This window comes from Odocoileus virginianus, chromosome 6 (genome assembly GCF_023699985.2).
Source record: "Odocoileus virginianus isolate 20LAN1187 ecotype Illinois chromosome 6, Ovbor_1.2, whole genome shotgun sequence".
NCBI classification, from domain to species: Eukaryota; Metazoa; Chordata; class Mammalia; order Artiodactyla; family Cervidae; genus Odocoileus; species Odocoileus virginianus.
Genome location: NC_069679.1, coordinates 43,641,119 through 43,660,917, shown reverse-complemented (window position 1 = coordinate 43,660,917; position 19,799 = coordinate 43,641,119). Strand labels below are relative to the sequence as shown.

At 45.4% G+C, this 19,799-nt stretch overlaps 2 protein-coding genes across 4 annotated transcripts in view; both read right to left on the bottom strand.

The window, feature by feature from the left end:
- Positions 1-3,194, bottom strand: part of RAB27A (RAB27A, member RAS oncogene family) — an 85,995-nt gene extending 82,801 nt beyond the window's left edge. The window contains exons 1-3 of the mRNA XM_070469254.1: positions 3,105-3,194; positions 2,395-2,471; positions 804-976 (exon numbers count right to left, since the gene is read on the bottom strand). The gene's annotated coding sequence lies outside the window, so the exon portion shown is untranslated. The remainder of the gene's footprint in view (positions 1-803; positions 977-2,394; positions 2,472-3,104) is intronic.
- A 14,801-nt stretch (positions 3,195-17,995) lies between these two features.
- PIGBOS1 (PIGB opposite strand 1) lies at positions 17,996-19,794 on the bottom strand. 3 transcript variants are annotated; one of them, XM_020881228.2, is made up of 2 exons: positions 19,556-19,794; positions 17,996-18,350 (listed from the first exon to the last, which is right to left on the bottom strand). In XM_020881228.2, exon 2 carries the CDS (start codon positions 18,273-18,275, stop codon positions 18,111-18,113), a length of 165 nt encoding a protein of 54 aa, XP_020736887.1. In that variant the 5' UTR covers positions 18,276-18,350; positions 19,556-19,794; the 3' UTR covers positions 17,996-18,110. The 3 variants fall into 3 exon arrangements, with proteins under 3 accessions (XP_020736887.1, XP_020736886.1, XP_020736888.1); XM_020881227.2 differs by having other exon boundaries at positions 19,560-19,793; XM_020881229.2 differs by having other exon boundaries at positions 19,680-19,790.
- Between the last annotated feature and the right edge of the window lie 5 nt (positions 19,795-19,799).

Below are 19,799 nucleotides of genomic sequence, written 5' to 3'. Positions count from 1 at the left end.
GACTAAGCCCAATTTGCATAGGGCAGGCCCAGGGGGAAGAAAAAACATATAAAAAGAGGAGCCAAAGGGTTCTCTCTCTTTCTCTCCCACGTGTGCATGGGCTCTTTCTCTCCACCCCACCCCCCACGCGCTGGGGTGCTCTTCTCTTCCCGTCTTTGGATCGTCGTGCCCTCATGCCTCAAAGATGGATTTTCCTGCTATCTTCTAAATAAAATAGAGCTGTAACACTGAGCTGAAACACTGATTTGTCTAAGAGCTATAACACAGTCTGTCCAAGACCCGAGAGCTGTGACACGCGGAGGGGGCTTTAATGTCGGTCACTCCAACTCTTTGTTGTGACGACACAAAAACCGAGGAGCATACACTCACCTGACAAAAGCATCAGGTAGGGTGAGTGACACAGACCATAATCAACAAGTTCAGGACATTTCAACTCTGACATACCAGCACCAGCAGAACATCCAAGTGAAACTCTTTAGTATGCAGTTGAAAATGCTGGTCTGAAGCACTTCAGAAGATATGAACTGGAGCTGTTACTACTCAGATGTGAGAGGCAATGAGTTCGTCTAGAAAATGTGCTGAAAGGGTAAAAAGGGGACTTGTTGCAGAATCCAGAGGATTGGTCAGTATTTAAGGCATGGGCAGAGGAAGTTCAAAAAGGAATTTGAGGAAAGTTTATCCAGAGGAAAACAAGAGAACGTTATTACAGAAACCGAGTATATTAAATCTCAGTTAAGAGCTTGCTTGTTTTAACTAGGACTGTCAAAATATTTTTGTTTATAAGCTACATTAACAAAACTTACCTTTCAAATATGTCCACTGTGAATGTCAAAGTATATTCTTAAGTATTTTGTATCTAGTTGTTGTAAGGCTGCCAGGACTAATGCCATGACAGGCAGCCTAGATTAGGAGTAGGCCTGGTTTTCCGGGGTAACATGATTATCAGGCCACCTGGAGCCAGCCAATCAACATGCGCCTAGTAAGAAAGAGGGAACCTATCAGGGGAAAGCTGAAAAAGCCCGCGAACGCCCAAGTTTGAAAAGAAGCCCACAAAGGTTTGGGCCAGTAAGATTGCTTTGCAAACATGTAACCAATCTGCTTAAGCCAGCTACCAACTGCTTATGCACACCCTATATATTTGGATAACAGCGTGGGCTCAGGGCTCTCTGACCCTGCACCACTGCGTTAGTTGCGGCAGGAGCCCTGACTCGCATCAGCAATAAACTTCCCTTTTTTTGCGTGTTGCATTGTCTTTGAAGCCTTCTCTCTTCCTGCTCGGGGATTCGGACATCGGGCATAACATTTGGCGGCTCGTCCGGGATCCCTTGACCGGGGAAAGAGAACACTTCCAGGACAGAGGGGAAGGCTAGATAATAGCACCAGGTGCTCAGGCAGGACAGGAAAGTCCAGTGTAAATCCGAGGCCCTGCTGAGAAGCAGGAAGGTATCTGGCACAGGAGAAAGCTTTCTATAAAAGGGGAACGGATTGGATGTTCCATCTGGCGCAAGACCGAGACCAGCGAGCGCACTGGAAGGCAGCCGGCTCTGCGGACAGGAGAGTTCCTCTCCTGATTCCGAGTCTGGTGAACAGTGGATGCCATTCGGTAAGGTAAACCTTGTACCAGGAGGCAAGGGGATTCAGGGGGCCCGAAAACCCAGCGCTGTGTTTTCGGCCGACATTTGTCTATCTGTGTGTTTGTCTACGACTCTCCGTGTTTGTGTGTGCCGCCATTGTCTCTGGTCTCGTTCTCCTCTGGTGCATCGTTCTCTTCTCTCTCTTCTGACTTATTCTCTTTTCCTCTTCTTCTCTAATTTGTCCTCCATTCCTTTTCTGTTCGGGAGTTTCAGTGAACAGGCGAACGGTTGTGGGGGCAATTGATGAGTCCCGGCCAGGGCTACACTCTGGCGGACTCTGAAGGCCCTACAATAAATGAGCCTCAGTAACGGGAGCCCAATCGGATGAAACTCTCCTTTAACATCCCTAACTGAGGACGTGGCCTAAAATTCTTTGTGTGGGCACGGGTCAGGCACTTAACGGCCATTAGGGCGCCTGCCACTTGAAGACTCCCGTGAGAGGATAAGGGGGTCACGGAACGGGCTAAAAACCCCCTAGGGTGCCTGCCCCCAGCAAGAAAACTTCCATGCAACGACGCAGGCACATAAACAGTTCCAAAAGCAAACCATAAGCCCAACCTCTTGGTCGCCACCACTCCCGGTAGGATTTTTTGGTGGTCGTTCTCAGTGAATTCTTCTCTTTATCTCTTCCCTACCATTTATTCTTTGACCAAGGGTCAGGGGGAATCTACCCCACTTTCTCTCATGACTGACCATTTCTCGGATGTCAGGGCCAGGGCCCATAACTTGTCTCTGATAGTAAAAAAAGTAAATTAATAACCTTTTGCTCTGCAGAGTGGCCCGCTTTCCAGGTTGGATGGCCTCCAGAAGACACATTTCAACCGTCTATCATACAGGCTGTGAAGGGGAAGATTATGGCTCCTGATCCATGGGGCCATCCGGATCAGGTCCCCTATGTCATGGTCTGGCAAGATCTAGTGGAAAATCCGCCTAAGTGGTTCACAAAACCTTTCGTTCACAAACTTCCTAGTTCTTCCAATTCACAGGTCCTGGTGATGGAGGACCCGCCCCCCCACCCCCTGCCCGGAAAAAACTAAAAAGAAAGAAGATCCAAAACCAGTCCTTCAGGAATCATCTTATCCAAACCTGATAGATCTAGAAACGGAGATAAGGCCTCCGCCATATGTGGCCCCCTTACAATTCTCTCCGAGGAGAGAAGCTCCCACGGGTGAACCGAGAGGATTAAGAGGGCAAATGGGAACCGACCATGAGGGGGGGCCAGCCTTGGGGACCTGGGGGAGAACTAGGGGTGATAGGGGTGGACAAGACTCTGGGGACCCACAGTTACCTTCATCTACTGTTCAGGCACTCCCCATCCGAGTGGAACCAGCTAACCCAGACGGAGAGCAAGCCTATCAGTACTGGCCCTTTCCCACAAGTGACCTGTACAATTGGAAAACCCAGAACCCTCCTTTCTCAGAGAAACCCCAAGGCCTCATTGACCTCTTAGATTCCGTTTTGTTCACTCACAACCCCACTGGGATGATTGTCAGCAGCTGTTGCAGGTGCTCTTCACCACGGAAGAACGGGAGCGAATTCTGGCAGAGGTGCGGAAACGGGTCCCGGGGGTCGACGGGAGACCAACCGCCCAGCCTCATCTCGTGGACGAGGGGTTTCCTCTGTTGCGGCCTAACTGGGATTTTGAGCGAGCGGAAGGTAGGGAGCGTCTCCGAGTGTACCGCTAGACTCTAATGGCTGCCCTGTGGGCCGCAGCTAGGAAGCCGACAAATTTGGCGAAGGTAAATTTAGTAAGGCAAGAGCCCACTGAGAGCCCGGCAGCCTTCCTAGAGAGGCTGATGGAAGCCTTTCAGGCAGTATACACCTATGGACCCCCAGGCTGAGGAGTCACGTGCTGCAGTTCTGTTAGCGTTTGTAAATCAGGCAGCCCCAGATATTAGGAGGAAATTACAAAAGGTAGAGGGATTGGGAGAACAGACAACACAAGATTTACTGAAAGCAGCTGAAAAGGTATTTAATAATAGGGAAACCTCAGAAGAAAGGGAAGAACGAATTCGACGGGAGGAAAGGGAATTAGCTGAGAAGGTCAGGAAGGAAGATAGGGAATATAGGGTGAAGGAAAACCGGAAGAACCAGGGGGAGCTAGCCCAGATTCTTTTTATGGGGATTAAGGCCGGAACAGAACTCAGGGAGCCTCGAGACCCCCAGACGGGAGAAAAAGAGAAACCAAAAAGGCAGGCCCTAAAGAAAGATCAGTGCGCTTACTGCAAAGAACGGGGGCACTGGAAAAACGAGTGCCCTAAGAGGGACCCGAAGAGAGAACAGCCCAAAGAGAATCTCCCCTGGAACTTGAGTTCTATATGTGGAGGAAGACAGTGACTAGGGGAGTCAAGGCTCGGCACCCCTCCCCGAGTCCTGGGTAACCATACATGTGGAGGGGAAACCCGTTGGCTTCATGGTAGATACTGGCGCCCAACACTCTGTTTTAAATCAACGACTGGGACCAATGTATAAGAAAACCAGCTTAGTGCAAGGAGCCACGGGGACAAAAAGATATTGTTGGACCACAGAACGGAAAGTAAATCTGGGGGCCCACCAGGTGTCCCACTCGTTTTTGGTGATACCAGAATGCCCAGCCCCTCTACTTGGGAGAGACCTGTTGACTAAAGTTAATGCTCAGATCCATTTTGACCCTGGGGGAATGTCAGTCACGGATGGACTTGGACAGCCGATATATGTCTTATCCCTAGCCTTAAGACATGAATACAGACTTTTCGCGCCTAAGCCCTCAGAGGTTATAGCACCAGATGTACAACCGTGGGTCCATAAATACCCATTGGCCTGGGCAGCAGCAGGAATGGGACTGGCCAAACAGAGACATCCGGTCGTCATCGAGCTAAAGGCTGAAGCAAGTCCTGTGAGGGTGAGACAGTACCCTATGAGCCAGGAAGCTCAGCGGGGGATCACTCCCCACATTTGACGGCTCATGGATGCAGGAATTCTCAAGCGGTGCCAATCCCCTTGGAACACCCCCTTATTGCCGGTGAAGAAGCCAGGGGGGAAAGATTACAGACCTGTCCAAGACCTGCGAGAAGTCAACAAATGGGTGAGTGACATACGCCCTACGGTCCCTAACCCATATACCCTCCTGAGCAGTTTACTGCCTGGGTACACTTGGTACTCTGTGTTGGACTTGCAAGATGCTTTTTTTCAGCCTACCCCTGGCGGCCCAGAGCCAGGAGATATTTGCCTTTGAGTGCACTGAGGGGAAAGGCCAACCAGTAGTACAATTAACTTGGACCCGCCTCCCACAGGGGTTTAAGAACTCCCCTACCTTGTTTAATGAGGCTCTGAGTGAGGACCTCTACGAATATCGGACTTGCCACCCAGAGGTCATTCTGCTACAATATGTGGATGACCTTATGTTGGCTGGAACCACAGAAGAGGCATGCAGCCGTGCCACCGGGGACCTCTTACAGACTCTAGGCACCTTGGGGTATCGTGCTAGCGCAAAGAAGGCGCAAATAGCCCAGCAAGAGGTCACCTATTTGAGGTATAAGATCAGGCAGGGGCAAAGGTGGCTAACCCAAGCCATGAAGGAAACAATATTGCAGATACCAGAGCCCAAGAACCCCCGCCAGGTGAGAGAGTTTCTGGGGACTGTTGGATATTGCAGACTGTGGATCATGGGGTTTGCTGAGAAGGCCTGGCCCTTGTATGAGGGAAGTAAAGAGACCCCAAACTGGACTTGGACTGAGTCAATGAAACAGGCTTTCCAGACACTCAGACGGGCCCTACTAGAAGCCCCAGCCCTTGCCCTGCCTAACCCAAATAAGCCATTCCAGCTGTTTGTAGATGAAAAGCAAGGAATAGGAAAGGGGGTCTTGACGCAACAATAGGGACCATGGAAGCGGCCGGTGGCATGCCTTTCGAAGCGATTAGACCCGGTGGCCGCTGGGTGGCCCCCTTGCCTTCACATCATTGCAGCCACTGCCCTCCTCATCCGCGATGCTGACAAGTTGACGTATGCACAGCAACTCTCGGTTTACAGCCCCCACGCCATCGAAGGGGTTTTAAAACAGCCGCCGGGTAACTGGATCTCCAATGCCCGCTTGACACATTACCAGACCTTGCTGCTTGATGCCCCACGGGTGCATTTTCAGACCCCTTGCTTCCTGAATCCAGCCACGCTCCTACCTAACCCAGAGAAAGACCGCCCTCTCCATGATTGCAGTGAGATACTGGCTGAGGCCCTGGCGGCATGAAAAGACTTAACTGATGTACCCCTAAACAAGAGTGAGCTAGTATGGTTCACCAATGGGAGCAGCTATGTAAAAGATGGGCAAAAGATGGCGGGAAGCCGCCATAGTTGATGATTCAGGACAGACGATATGGGCTGAGACACTTCCCCCAAACACCTCTGCACAAAAAGCAGAGTTGATTGCCCTAATACAGGCTCTGGAGCAAGCCAAAGGGAAGCGAGTCACCATTTTTACTGACAGCCAATATGCTTTCAGCACTGCCCATATTCAAGTTCCAATATACCAAGAAAGGGGATTTCGGACAGCTGAGGGAAAGGAAGTCAAAAATTTGCCTGACAAAACACTCTCCGACATAAATCACAGCAGGATCCTCTATGACCCACATCCCAGAATTTTAGAAACAAAAGCAAAAATAAACAAATGGGACCTAATGAAACTTAAAAGCTTTTGCACAACAAAGGAAACTATAAGCAAGGTGAAAAGACAGCCCTCAGACTGGGAGAAAATAATAGCAAACGAAGCAACAGACAAAGGATTAATCTCAAAAATATACAAGCAACTCCTCCAGCTCAACTCCAGAAAAATAAATGACCCAATCAAAAAATGGGCCAAAGAACTCAACAGACATTTCTCCAAGGAAGACATACAGATGGCTAACAAACACATGAAAAGATGCTCAACATCACTCATTATCAGAGAAATGCAAATCAAAACCACAATGAGGTACCATTATACGCCAGTCAGGATGGCTGCTATCCAAAAGTCTACAAGCAATAAATGCTGGAGAGGGTGTGGAGAAAAGGGAACCCTCTTATACTGTTGGTGGGAATGCAAACTAGTACAGCCACTATGGAAAACAGTGTGGAGATTTCTTAAAAAGCTGGAAATAGAACTGCCATATGACCCAGCAATCCCACTTCTGGGCATACACACCAAGGAAACCAGATCTGAAAGAGACACGTGCACCCCAATGTTCATCGCAGCACTGTTTATAATAGCCAGGACATGGAAGCAACCCAGATGCCCATCAGCAGACGAATGGATGAGGAAGCTGTGGTACATATACACCATGGAATATTACTCAGCCATTAAAAAGAATTCATTTGAATCAGTTCTAATGAGATGGATGAAACTGGAGCCCATTTACAGAGCGAAGTAAGCCAGAAAGATAAAGACCATTACAGTATACTAACACATATATATGGACTTTAGAAAGATGGTAACGATAACCCTATATGCAAAACAGAAAAAGAGACTCAGATGTATAGAACAGACTTGTGGACTCTGGGAGAAGGCGAGGGTGGGATGTTTCAAGAGAACAGCATTGAAACATGTATATTATCTAGGGTGAAACAGATAACCAGCCCAGGTTGGGTGCATGAGACAAGTGCTCGGGCCTGGTGCACTGGGAAGACCCAGAGGGATCGGGTGGAGAGGGAGGTGGGAGGGGGGACTGGGATGGGGAATACATGTAAATCCATGGCTAATTCATTTCAATGTATAACAAAAACTACTGTAATGATGTAAAGTAATTAGCCTCCAACTAATAAAAATAAATGAAAAAAAAAAAAATTTGCCTGAGATTCGCAGGCTCCTAGAAGCTGTCCAACTGCCCCAGGCAGTAGCAATAGTACATGTCCCCGGTCACCAGAAAGGAGAAGACACTAAGGCAGGGGGCAATCGTGCCGCTGATGAGGCTGCTCGGGAGGCGGCTATCCGGGACTACGCCGCCCCCATATTAGCCGTGGGACTTCCACCTCCTGGTATGGGGACTCTGCCACCAGTTCCCGAATATTCCCTCCCTGATCTCGCCTGGATCAACGAGGATACCACCCTCCAGAAGGATGACCAAGATGGATGGTACCAAGATCAAAACAACAACCTGATATTCCCTGCCACCCTGGGTCGTCACCTGTGTGAACACCTGCACACGACTACACACCTGGGAGAGAAAAAGACCTTAACACCTCCAGACAGCCTGCCTGAGGTTCCCTCGACAAAATGCAACTGTACGAGAGATAATCCAGGCTTGCAAAGCGTGCCAGCTGATGAGGACAGGAAAAAGCAGCAGACGGGAATGAGGTACCAAGGGGAAGAGCCAGGGCAACACTGGGAGATAGATTTCACTGAGGTAAGGCCAGGCAAGTACGGGTATCGCTATCTGCTGGTTCTGGTAGATACCTTCTCGGGGTGGGTGGAAGCCTTCCCTGCTAAGGGAGAGACAGCAATAGTAGTTGCTAAAAAGATCTTAGAAGAGATAGTGCCTAGGTATGGGCTGCCAGTGACTACGGGCTCTGATAATGGACCTGCCTTTGTGAGCCAGATTGTACAAGGGCTGGCCAAAGCTCTGGGGACAAAATGGAAGTTACATTGTGAATATAATCCCCAGAGCTCAGGACAGGTTGAGAGAATGAATCGGACCCTAAAAGAAACTTTGACAAAATTGGCAATAGAGACTGGCGGGGACTGGGTGACCCTCCTTCCCTTCGCACTCTTTCTGGCACGTAACACCCCGTATAAGTTGAATCTTACCCCTTTTGAGATTCTGTATGGAAGACCCCCTCCTGTGTGTCCTACTTTCGAGGGAAAATGCCTGCCACCCCCTACTTTGGGACAATTCCAGCAAACTCTGATGGCATTAAGTAAGATGCATAACCATGTTTGGAAGTTGATTCGAGAGATATACGAGGGTCAAAATGAGGGGGTCATCCCCTCACATAATATTGGCCCAGGTGATTGGGTTTGGGTAAAATGGCACCAATCTAAGGTATTAGAGCCTAGATGGAAAGGCCCTTATGTTGTTCTCCTTACCACTCCTACCGCTGTCAGGGTCGACGGGATTGGACCCTGGGTTCACTGCAATCACGTGCGGCAAGCCACTCCAGAAGAACAGGAAAAAGCGCGAGCAGAATGGAAGGCGAGTCCTCACCCGTCAAAGCCTTTGAAACTGAAACTTGTTCGACGGGAGGCCTCCTAATTCTTCTGCTGATGGCAGTTCTCATCGATCCAGGAGTGGCCAGTCACAACCCCCATCGACCTGCTAAGATCACCTGGAAACCCAGCGACGGGCAGACTCATGAGCAACTCAACGAGACCTCAGGAATCCACCTCCGAACACCTGGTGGCCAGACTTGTACTCTGATCTCAGGAGACTCTTTGGTGCCGGGGCAGGCTGGGATTCTAGCGGGCAGCATAACTACCAGGTGACCTCCCGACGGAAACGGACACTTATTAATACAGCCCAAGGGTGGTCAACAGATGGGTTCTGGGCCTTCCCAGGCAACATAAGAAATAACTGTGGGGGATGGAAAGGAAAACCTGTGGGGGCATGGAAAGCTATTATTGCCGGAGCTGGAGTTGTGTAACCTCTTGTGATAGGCCCCAAAAATGGGAAAAATGGGATGTAGAAAACAGGGATTTAGTTAAGTTTACCTTCCAGAACCCTCAAGGCCAACCACCTCCCGACCAAACTCGCCGAGAACATTTAACATCTCCTTGGTCCCGAGCCTCAGAGGCAACCAGACAGAAACCCCTGGCCCTCTGACTGTTACCACTAGCTCAGCAATTCACGACCCCCTATGGGCCTTAGTGAATGCTGCTTTTACAGTCTTAAACCATTCCAACCCTAATGCGACCCAATCCTGCTGGCTTTGTTATAATCTTCACCCCCCCTTCTATGAGGCCATAGGCCTCAATGTCTCTTACAATTTGTCTTTAGATCGGAACCCACCCCATTGCCGATGGGAAGAACGCAAGGTAGGCCTCACAATAAATGAGGTCTGAGGACAGGGACTCTGTTTGGGCACAGTACAACGTGATAAAACTCCCCTTTGTGCCCAGACAATTGGTAACCTACGTTTACACGGCAAAAATTGGATTGTGCCAGAGTTTGGGGGTTGGTGGATTTGTTCACATACAGGGCTAACCCCATGTTTAAATGTGAAGGTTTTTAACCAGAGTCAAGAATTCTGTGTCTTGGTTGCTGTGATGCCAAAAATCTTATACCACTCTGAAGAGGTTATCTACTTAACATCGGACCGGGAAATGCTAAGACAGAAGAGAGAGCCAATCAGTGCGATCACCATGGCAACCTTGTTCAGTCTTGGGCTGGCAGGAGCAGGGACAGGAATAGCTTCACTATCTCTGCAAGACCAAGGGTTTTCCTCCCTACGAGCCGCTATAGATAAAGATATAACTCGCATAGAAGAATCAATCAGTCACTTGGAGAAGTCTCTAACTTCCTTGTCTGAGGTAGTCTTGCAGAATAGGAGAGGATTAGACTTGATTTTTCTCCAACAGGGTGGGGTCTGCTCGGCCCTGGGAGAAGAATGTTGTTTCTATGCAGACCATACAGGAGTAGTAAGAGAATCTGTGGCAAAAGTGAGAGAGAGACTGGCGCAAAGAAAGAGAGAACAGGAAGCCCAGCAAGGATGGGTTGAGTCTTGGTTTCAATGCTCCCCCTGGCTGACCACCTTAGTTTCCACCCTCCTGGGTCCACTTGTAGTACTGCTATTGACAGTGACTTTGGCCCTTGCATTCTAAACCAGCTAATGTCTTTTGTTAAAGATTGTCTAAATACCATTCAGATTATGGTATTGAGGCAACAATATCAGATGGTAGCCCAGGATGAAGAGAAAGATTCCTCTACAGAAACAACAAGACAGGGGGGAATGTAAGACTGCCAGGGCTAATGCCATGACAGGCAGCCTAGATTAGGAGTAGGCCTGGTTTTCTGGGGTAACATGATTATCAGGCCACCTGGAGCCAGCCAATCAACATGCGCCTAGTAAGAAAGAGGGAACCTATCAGGGGAAAGCTGAAAAAGCCCGCGAACGCCCAAATTTGAAAAGAAGCCCGCAAAGGTTTGGGCCAATAAGATTGCTTTGCAAACATGTAACCAATCTGCTTAAGTCAGCTACCAACTACTTATGCACACCCTATAAATTTGGATAACAGCAGGGCTCTCTGACCCTGCACCACTGCGTTGGTTGCGGCAGGAGCCCTGACTCGAGTCAGCAATAAACTTCCCTTTTTTTGCGTGTTGCATTGTCTTGGAAGCCTTCTCTCTTCCCGCTCGGGGATTCGGACATCGGGCATAACAGTTGTAAACTTGTTGAACTATAAATTATTTTCAGAAAATGCTCAAAAATAACACTTCATATTGGAAATAAACATTAAAAAAAAAAACCAGGGCCAGCTTGAAAGAACTCCAACTGACCAAATTGGAACAATTTGAACATAAAAATAGTGATCATCAGGGTTGGCTTCATGGCCTTGCAGCCAGAACACCACACAGGGCCTAGCACACAGAATTATATTGTTCTGCAGTCACCGTTTTAAAATTGTCAGTAATTTTATCTTTGAATTTGTGTCTTACAAGTGAAATCTGATGGCACAGTGGAGCATGATGGAGGCTTGAAGCCTCTGTATGTATATGGCTCTGACTCCTGCCACTGCCCAAGCCTCTCTTTCTGGTCCTGAGAGAGTAAATTCCTAGGTAGTGTCAACTACAAACTGGCACTTACCAAGAGCATTTGTCATCTGCCATGGGGAGATTGAAGCCCAGGCTGCTATATAGCTGTTGACCTTCAACAACCCCTGAGGGAGGTCAGGGTGGAGGGAGGCACTCTGTGCTCCAGGGAGTCTGGTGGGACAGGTCTTTTAGATAGTTGGGTGTTTTTAGGAACAGATTTTGTGATCTTGTTAGGTAGTTAGAATAGGGAAAAGGAGTCCAAAATGGCAGCTAAAAGATAAGGAAGGGGAAAGCCCTAGAAAACAGAACAGGGGACTAGAGTGAGGACTTCAGGTAGAACAGCACTCCTGGCTGAGCCCAATTTGCATAGAGCAGGCCCAGGGGGGAGAAAACATATAAAAGGAGGAGCCAAGCGTGGGTGCACGCGCTCTCTCTCTCCTGCGTGCCTTCTCTCTCTCTGTTCCCCTGCCCCCGCGCGCTCCTCCACTTTCTTCTCTTCTTGGAGAATGGATTCTCTTGCTATCTCCAAATAAAATAGAGCTGTAACACTGATCTGTCTCAGAGCTATGACACACGGTTTGTCCAAGATCCGAGGGCTGTGATGCTGAAGGCTTTAATCATTGTTGAGACAAGAACCGAGGAGCACACACTCGCCTGACAATCTCAATCCTTGCAACTCCTGATATCTAGAGAAGCACTAAATCCCTTCATGGTGATATCAAATCCTCATGACTAACCAAAATCCTTTTGTCAAATGAGTTGCTTCATGGTATTGAAATCCCCCTTCACCAAAACCTTATATATTGACTTTCTCCCACTGCTGCTTTGGAGCAGTCTCTCAGAGCTATCTGTGATGCTGCCTCGCGGGCTGCAGTCCTCATTTTGCCCCAAACAAAACTTAACTCACAACTCTCAAGTTGCACATCTTTTCTCAGTTGACAGTAGGTTGATAAGAAGTCCGGGGTCCCTGAGGAGGATAGGGGTCTGGGGCTCTCAAGGAGGAAAAAAGGACAATTTTGTTTTTTTCCTACATTGCTTTGTCTTAGTCAATATAACAATGGATCTTGCTTGAGGACATGTTTCTCCTTCTTGAGATCCTTCTGACTAATTCTGTCATCTTAAAATATAAATTGCTTGGGAGTGGGTCTGGTAAGACCTTTACAACCTTGAGATATCCTTTTGATTTACTGTAATAACCGATTGAAAAAGTATATAACTCCCTTGCTAAGACTAGCAAGGGTGCACTCTCTGTCCCCTTTCTGATGTCTGTCAGAAGCTTTCTCTGTCCCTTTTTATACTTTAATAAAACTCTGCTACACAAAAGCTCTTGAGTGATCAAGCCTGGTCCCTGGTCCCGATGCTACATCTTCTCCGAACATCACAAATCCAACATTGTTCACTGTAAGCTATCAGTCCCCTGGGACCTGCACGGCCTTGCATTCGCAACTCCAAAGCAGTGACTTGGTCACCTTCACTTGGGGAGGCCCACATTCTGCCATCACCTTCCACATGGCCAGGAGCCTGGGCGTGAGTACAGAAGAGATCAGGATTGAGCCCATGCCCCATGGCACTATGGGGTGGGCAAGAAGGCCGGTGTCCCTGCCCTAGTCTGGTAGCACCACAGTACATTCTATGTGCCACCAGCAGGGGCCTGCTGCTGCCACCACCCAGGAATCAAGGGCACAAGCATGGAGGTTTGTAAACTGGGGGTTGCACACTCATTGTGAGTTGTAGTGGGTCCATAGAAAGAGACTGACTTTCTGATCCCTACCCATAGCCATGCATCTTCATTTTGCACTGAGCCCCACAAATCATGTGGTCAGCCCTGGTGACAGTAATAAATTATAACTCACTGAATAAAATAGGAATCTGTGAATCAAACCAACACATCACTTCTGCAGTATCCCTACCAAAAAGGTATAACCTGAAGCTATCTAATCATACAGAAGCATTAAACAAATTCAAATTAAGGTATATTTTACAAAACAAACCAACATTCTTTGAAAATTTCTAGGTCATAAAAGGCAATGACTAACAAGCCTGGTAGGCTACATTACAGTCCATGGGGTTGCAAAGAGTCAGACATGACTGAGCGACTTCACTTTCACTTTCAAGAAACAAGAATAAATAAAACCAAAGAACCATGAACTAAATTCAAATGTGACCCTAAATGAGATCCCAGTTCAGAAAAATATTTTTGTCTTGTTCTAAAGGACATTAATAGGACTTAGTAGAATCGGAATGAAATCTGAGATTAGATAATATCCTATCAATCTTAACTTCCTGATCTTGATTATTACACTATAATAATAAATGAGAACATCCCTGTTTTTAGGAATTGCACACTAAAACATTTAGAGGTTACGGGAATCACATGGGCAACTTACTCTGTTTTCAAAGGGTTTAGAAAAATAATAAGTTTGTGTGTGCATAATACGTAAGCACATATATACAGAGAAATTAAAGCAAATGTGGATAAATGTTAACATCTGTGGAACCTGGATAACAAGTATATGAAATTTTTTTATATTATTTTTGTACTTTTTAAGTCTGAAGTTACTTCAATAGCTAAAAAAATTTTTAAATTCTCTTCAGAAAATCCCATAGGATCAAGTCAAGTGGCCCCCTTGAAAATCTATCATTGTCTTGGCTTTCCCTCTTTAACTTTCTTTTCTCCTTATCTTGCCCTGCTGACCTTGGAGTCAGAATAACAGATTTGTGATGAGACTGCAGAACCACCAGCTGCTGTTACCTGCAAGGCCCTGATGGGGCTCCTTTCACTGAGGCACTGGTGAGGAGGCCACTGACATGGATGTCCTTTATGAGATGAGACTGACAGAAGACGCTGCAACAGGACTCCCAAGTTAGAAACAAAAGAATTTCCAAGTAGCAAAGGTCTGATGGCAAGTCATAACTGCTAAAATGGGAAGTCAGGCTGGAGCATACCCAGGGTGTCTTGAATTGATAGCATACAGGGTTCTATTCCAACAGCATAAAAGGTCACCATATTCTGAAGGAAAAGATAGAAGGGTGTTATTGTTTTGGGGAAAGAAAGGGGTGTTTCTTGACTCATATATTTTTTCATATATTTTTAAAAGAAAATTAAGTAGTAGTGAGCAGAAGGCTGTTGGTTTTCACACTGGGAATCAAGATCTTTTAAATTTCCTGATTTAAGTCATTCTGCAAATTTAGATCCAACAATTAAAGAAGCTGTGTTTACCTGAGGAAGGACTCCTCAATGCCACAAGAATCTACCATAAACTTTCCTCTGCTCCTACCAAGAGACCCAAGGCCTTTAACCAGGACAAAATTCAGATCCTGTTGACTGCATGATCTGAGGCTGGTACAAGGAAGCTCTAAATTGACCATGGTCCCTCAGTTTAGAGTGCAGGGTCCTTGGGGGTGGGATAAAATAGATACAGGTTTAGCCCAAATTTGTTTTACAGGAACCCATTGTCATTCCTCCCCAAACTGAGGTCCATGGATAGGATATATAATATGTATACACACATATTCACACACATATATATATACACACACTCAATAGCTGGAAGGGATCTCACATTGATCTTACAGGAAGAGCCATGCCTTAGTCTGTTCAGATTGCTATTAATAAATTCCACTAAATAAGTGGTTTAAACACAGGTATTTTTCTCTCACAGTTTTGAAGGCTGAGGTGTACAAGATCAAGGGGCTGGCAGAGGCAGATTCAGTATATGATGAAGCCTCTTTTCCTGATTTGCAGACAGCCACCTTCTTGCATGGGCAAGAGACAGAGCACGTCTCTGGTATCTTTTCTTTAAGGGCACTAATCCCATTGATGCTTTTAAACATAGGTGGCTCTGATGGTAAAGAAATTGCCTGTAGTGCAGGAGACCTGGGTTTGATTCCTGGGTTGGGAAGATCCCCTGGAGAAGGAAATGGCCACCCACTGCAGTATTCCTGCCTGAAGAATTCTGTGGACAGAGGAGCCTGACAGCTACAGTCCATGGGGTCACAAAGAGTTGGACAGGACTGAGCCACTAACACTACTATTAATCCCATTGATAAGGGCTCCACCCTCAGGACCTAATTACTTCCCAAATGCCCCACCTCCAAATACCCAAACAAGGGGATTAGGGCTTCCCCCCATATGAATGGAGGGATGCATTCAGTCCAAACCACATCATTATTGTATAAAGAACCAACTGAAAGCCCCTGAATCTCCTTTCCCTGACTATGACAACAAATTGGAAGCAATTCATGCAAAGAATTGCAGACATTAACACCACCTTCAAATATATGAAGGATATAGGGGTGGGGCATCTCCACATTGCCATTCAATTCAGTTCTTTGGGCCTTGCAAAGACTAAACAGACGTTTTACACATGGATGGTGATGGTGGTCACACAACAATGTGAATATACTTAATGCCACTGAAATGTACTTAAAAATCATAAAACTAGTAAATTTTTATGTTATGTATACTCTACACCATACACATGTACTAGACGAATTATGGAAGAAAACAATGGACTACCCCGACTGCAGCTGCTACTCTGGAAGCAGTGGGGTTTTTTTTCCCCCTGACAGTGTTTTTTTTTTAATATTTTTTTAATTGGCTGCACGGGGTATTCACTGCTATGCACAGGCTCACTCTGGTTGCAACAGCAGGGCCTTCTCGTTGCAGTGGCCTCTCACTGCAGAGCACAGCCTCCAGCAGTTGTGGCATGTAGGCTTTAGCTGTCCTGGGGCACATGTAATCTTTCCAGACCAGGGATCAAACCCATGTCCCCTGCATTGGCAGGTGCATTCTTAACCACTGGATCATCAGAGAAGTCCTCTTTGACATTTTATTGAGATATAATCTCACACAATAAAGTTGTAAAGTGTGCACTTCAGTGGTTTTTAACATATTCACAAACCTGTCACTGAACACCACTATCTAGTTCCAAAACATTTTCATTATCCTAAAAAGTAACACTATATCCATTAGCAGTCACTCCCTATGCCTTCTTCCCCTTAATCACTGGGAAATACTTAATACTAATCCACTTTGTCTCTATGCATTTACCTATCCTGGACATGTCCTATAAATAGAATTATACAATATGTGGCCTTTTGTGCTCAATCAAGGAATATTCCATTGCTTGATTGGTATATCCATCGTGGATATACCACGATATAGTTATACGTTCACTGGCTGAGACATTTGGATTATTCCACTTTGGGGCTATTATAATAATGACGCTACGAGCACTCATTTACAAATGTTTATGCAGACGTTTTCACTACTCTGGGATATATGTCTACAAGCAGAATTGCTGGGTCAAATGGTAACACTATATGTTCTTTTTGAGGAACTTCCAAACTTCCACAACTGCCAAACTTGTTTTATATTCTCACCAGCAATATTCAAGGATTTCAACTTCTCCACATTCCCATCAATACTTACTACTTCCTCTCTGACGGCAGTCACCCTAGTGTATGTGAAGTGGCATCTCACTATAGCTTCGATTTGAATGGCTGTAGTACCTTTACTACACCCCACTCCAGCACTCTTGCCTGGAGAATCCCATGGATGGAGGAGCCTGGTAGGCTGCAGTCCATGGGGTCGCTAAGAGTCGGACACGACTGAGCAACTTCACTTTCACTTTTCACTTTCGCACATTGGAGAAGGAAATGGCAACCCACTTCAGTGTTTTTGCCTGGAGAATCCCAGGGACGGGGGAGCCTGGTGGGCTGCCGTCTATGGGATCACACAGAGTCAGACACGACTGAAGTGACTTAGCAGCAGCAGCAGCAGTACCTTTACTGGGGGAAAAAAAAAAATCAACTCATTCTCTGACAGCTGGTATGTGACTATCAAACAGACAGGTGCATCCTTCTCAAAATAATCAAAAGTAGTGATTTAGCAGCAGCAGCAGCAGTTCAACTTCGCCCCTCTCTCTCTTAATCCTGCTACTTACACTGATCTCATCATAGATAGTTTATATTAAGTTATAATTAATTTTTCAAAAAAAAGAAATGAGTTGATTTACAGTATTTTGTACATGTGTTACATTTAAGCTGTCACTGAAAATATAAAATTAAATCAGTTCTCAGCAATTTCCAAAAGACCCTTTAACTATATGAATAGCTTCATAAAAAATTAACTCTTCCATGATCGTGATTATTAATGCAAATTTGCTTAGTGAGTTAAGTAAACAGATCTGTGTAATGTTTGCCACCCTATGTGACACCATCTACAGTCTCAAAAACCTCTATTTATTTAATTTGAGCCATCCTGATTCTCAATTTACACCTCCATTCTGCCTGGGATGAGAAAGCCAGGAATTGAAAGAGTGCTGAAGTATATTAAAGTAGGCTAATTGCAGGCTAATTGAGGGGCATTCTGCAGGAGGTAGGTAACTTGGTTAACCTTATTTACAAACACAACTGTAAACACAATTCCCAGCTGGTTTATATACCCTAGACTGCCAATGTATAGGCAGGATTCCCAGAAAAATAAGCCTCAACTAAGAAATAAAATATTCCTTAATACATTCATTTTTGCTTAAAGGGAAACAAACTCATAGATCCTGGTGAAAAGACACAGAATGGCAAAAAGTAAAGTAAACATTAAAATTGACAGTGCTACTTTTAAAGCTAATTTAAAATCACTATCAATAATGTACTTACATTTAAAGTATAATTGATAACTTTTTACTAGATTTATAGTGAATAACTTTTTACTAGATTATTTATACTCAATGTATAATTTCAATGGAATTTTACGCAATTACAGTTCAACTCCATGTAGTATCAACTTTTCTTCTCTTCTGAGTCTTCTACCAATTTCATTTTTTCTTTTAACTCCTTCTGATCTCTGGAATACTGCTCAAATATTGGTTGATAAATATATATTCCTCCAGCAATTCCAAGGAGGCTAGCAAAAAGCAGCTGTGGAAAAGTCAATCTTCCAAACATTTTTTCATCAAACACTTCACAGCACAAGGATGGTTCTAAAAAAACAAACTCCACATCCAGGAACTCTCTTCAGGTCTGTATACAAAGAAAATGGGAAGTAAAGCAGTAACTCAGCACAATATCCTTTATAAAGACTTCATGCCACAACTTTGCTCCTGCATAAACAGTATTTTTCTCATTATATGTAAATATGCTTTTTGATGTAACTAAAATAAAGAACATAGATACAAAGCGAATATGAGAAATGAGGGTTAGGGGATGGTGTAAGATAAAGCTAAATGCTATTATAGAATGTTTTCTGAGGTTTTAAAGTGATACTTTACTAAATGGCAGAAGCATGGAAAAAATAGAGGAACATGCTTTTTATGCCTTTAAAGGTATACAAAACTATTCAAAGAAACAGCCGTCCAGGAAAGTTAAATGTGACTGCCAATCTCATCTGAAAGGGGAGAGATTTGTTACTTTGCATTATTAGCTCTTCTTTACTATTTCATGACAATATGTGTGATTAAAAACAATTTTTAAAAATTAAAAGATTTTCTAGTTCCTTTGATGCTATAGTAGATACAAACTGACATCACCTCTAAGTCATCTACCATCCATTTTTGACAAAAAATAAAATAGGGGTTCCACTGGTTTTACTTTTAACAACTGAAGGGTTAAGACTCTAGAACTTCTCAGAAAATTATATTCTTTGCAATAGTCTATAGTCTGGTAAGTTCTATGGTTCGGAGATACTAAGTACATATTTATAAACAGGTAAAACAGAGCGAATCATTTTTATGTTTTCTTTATTATAACAATATTTCACAGCCTCCTAAGCCAGTCCCCGAGGTCACAAAACTCAACAGTGGCGGAGTAACTAGTAGCTGCTTCTTAATATATCGGTAAAATCGTAATTTACCATTTTTCTGGGGGAAAAAGTCTTTTTTCCTCCTGGACTCTACACTTAACTAGATAAATGAGAACTTCACCAAGCTTGGTTCGATGACTACTGAGTGTAAGAAAAGGATACATTTGCAAGTCAGCTCCTTGTGAAACGGACAATTAAACCACAAGTAAATTCGGGAAGGTTCCCCTTCCGCTGCTAGTTCGCTAAGTGACACTGACCAAGCCCTTTAACCTTTGGGGGGCCTCATTTTCCACATCTGTACAAGCGGCTAAATTACCCTTATCCCGCCTACGTCGCTCACCAAATAGTCACTGTAAGATCACCCAAAGCATGCAACGTTACACCAACACTTCCGTTTGTAATTATCAGTACTATTATTACCACTCACACACCGTTCTGCTTCAGCTCCCCGCCGCCTCCAGGCTGCACCCGCAGAGGTGAGATCCAGTTCCTTTCAGCAGTTTCCGCACCCCGGCCGCAGAGACCACAAAACCAAAGGAAGGGAACAATACCTCGAGAAAGAACTGTAGCAGGGAAACCGCGGACCAGTCCTCGGCAAAGACGTACACGCGTTGCCTAACGAGCAATAGTGGGCCGCGGGGACCACCGTTGGGGGTGGGCGGGACGAAGAG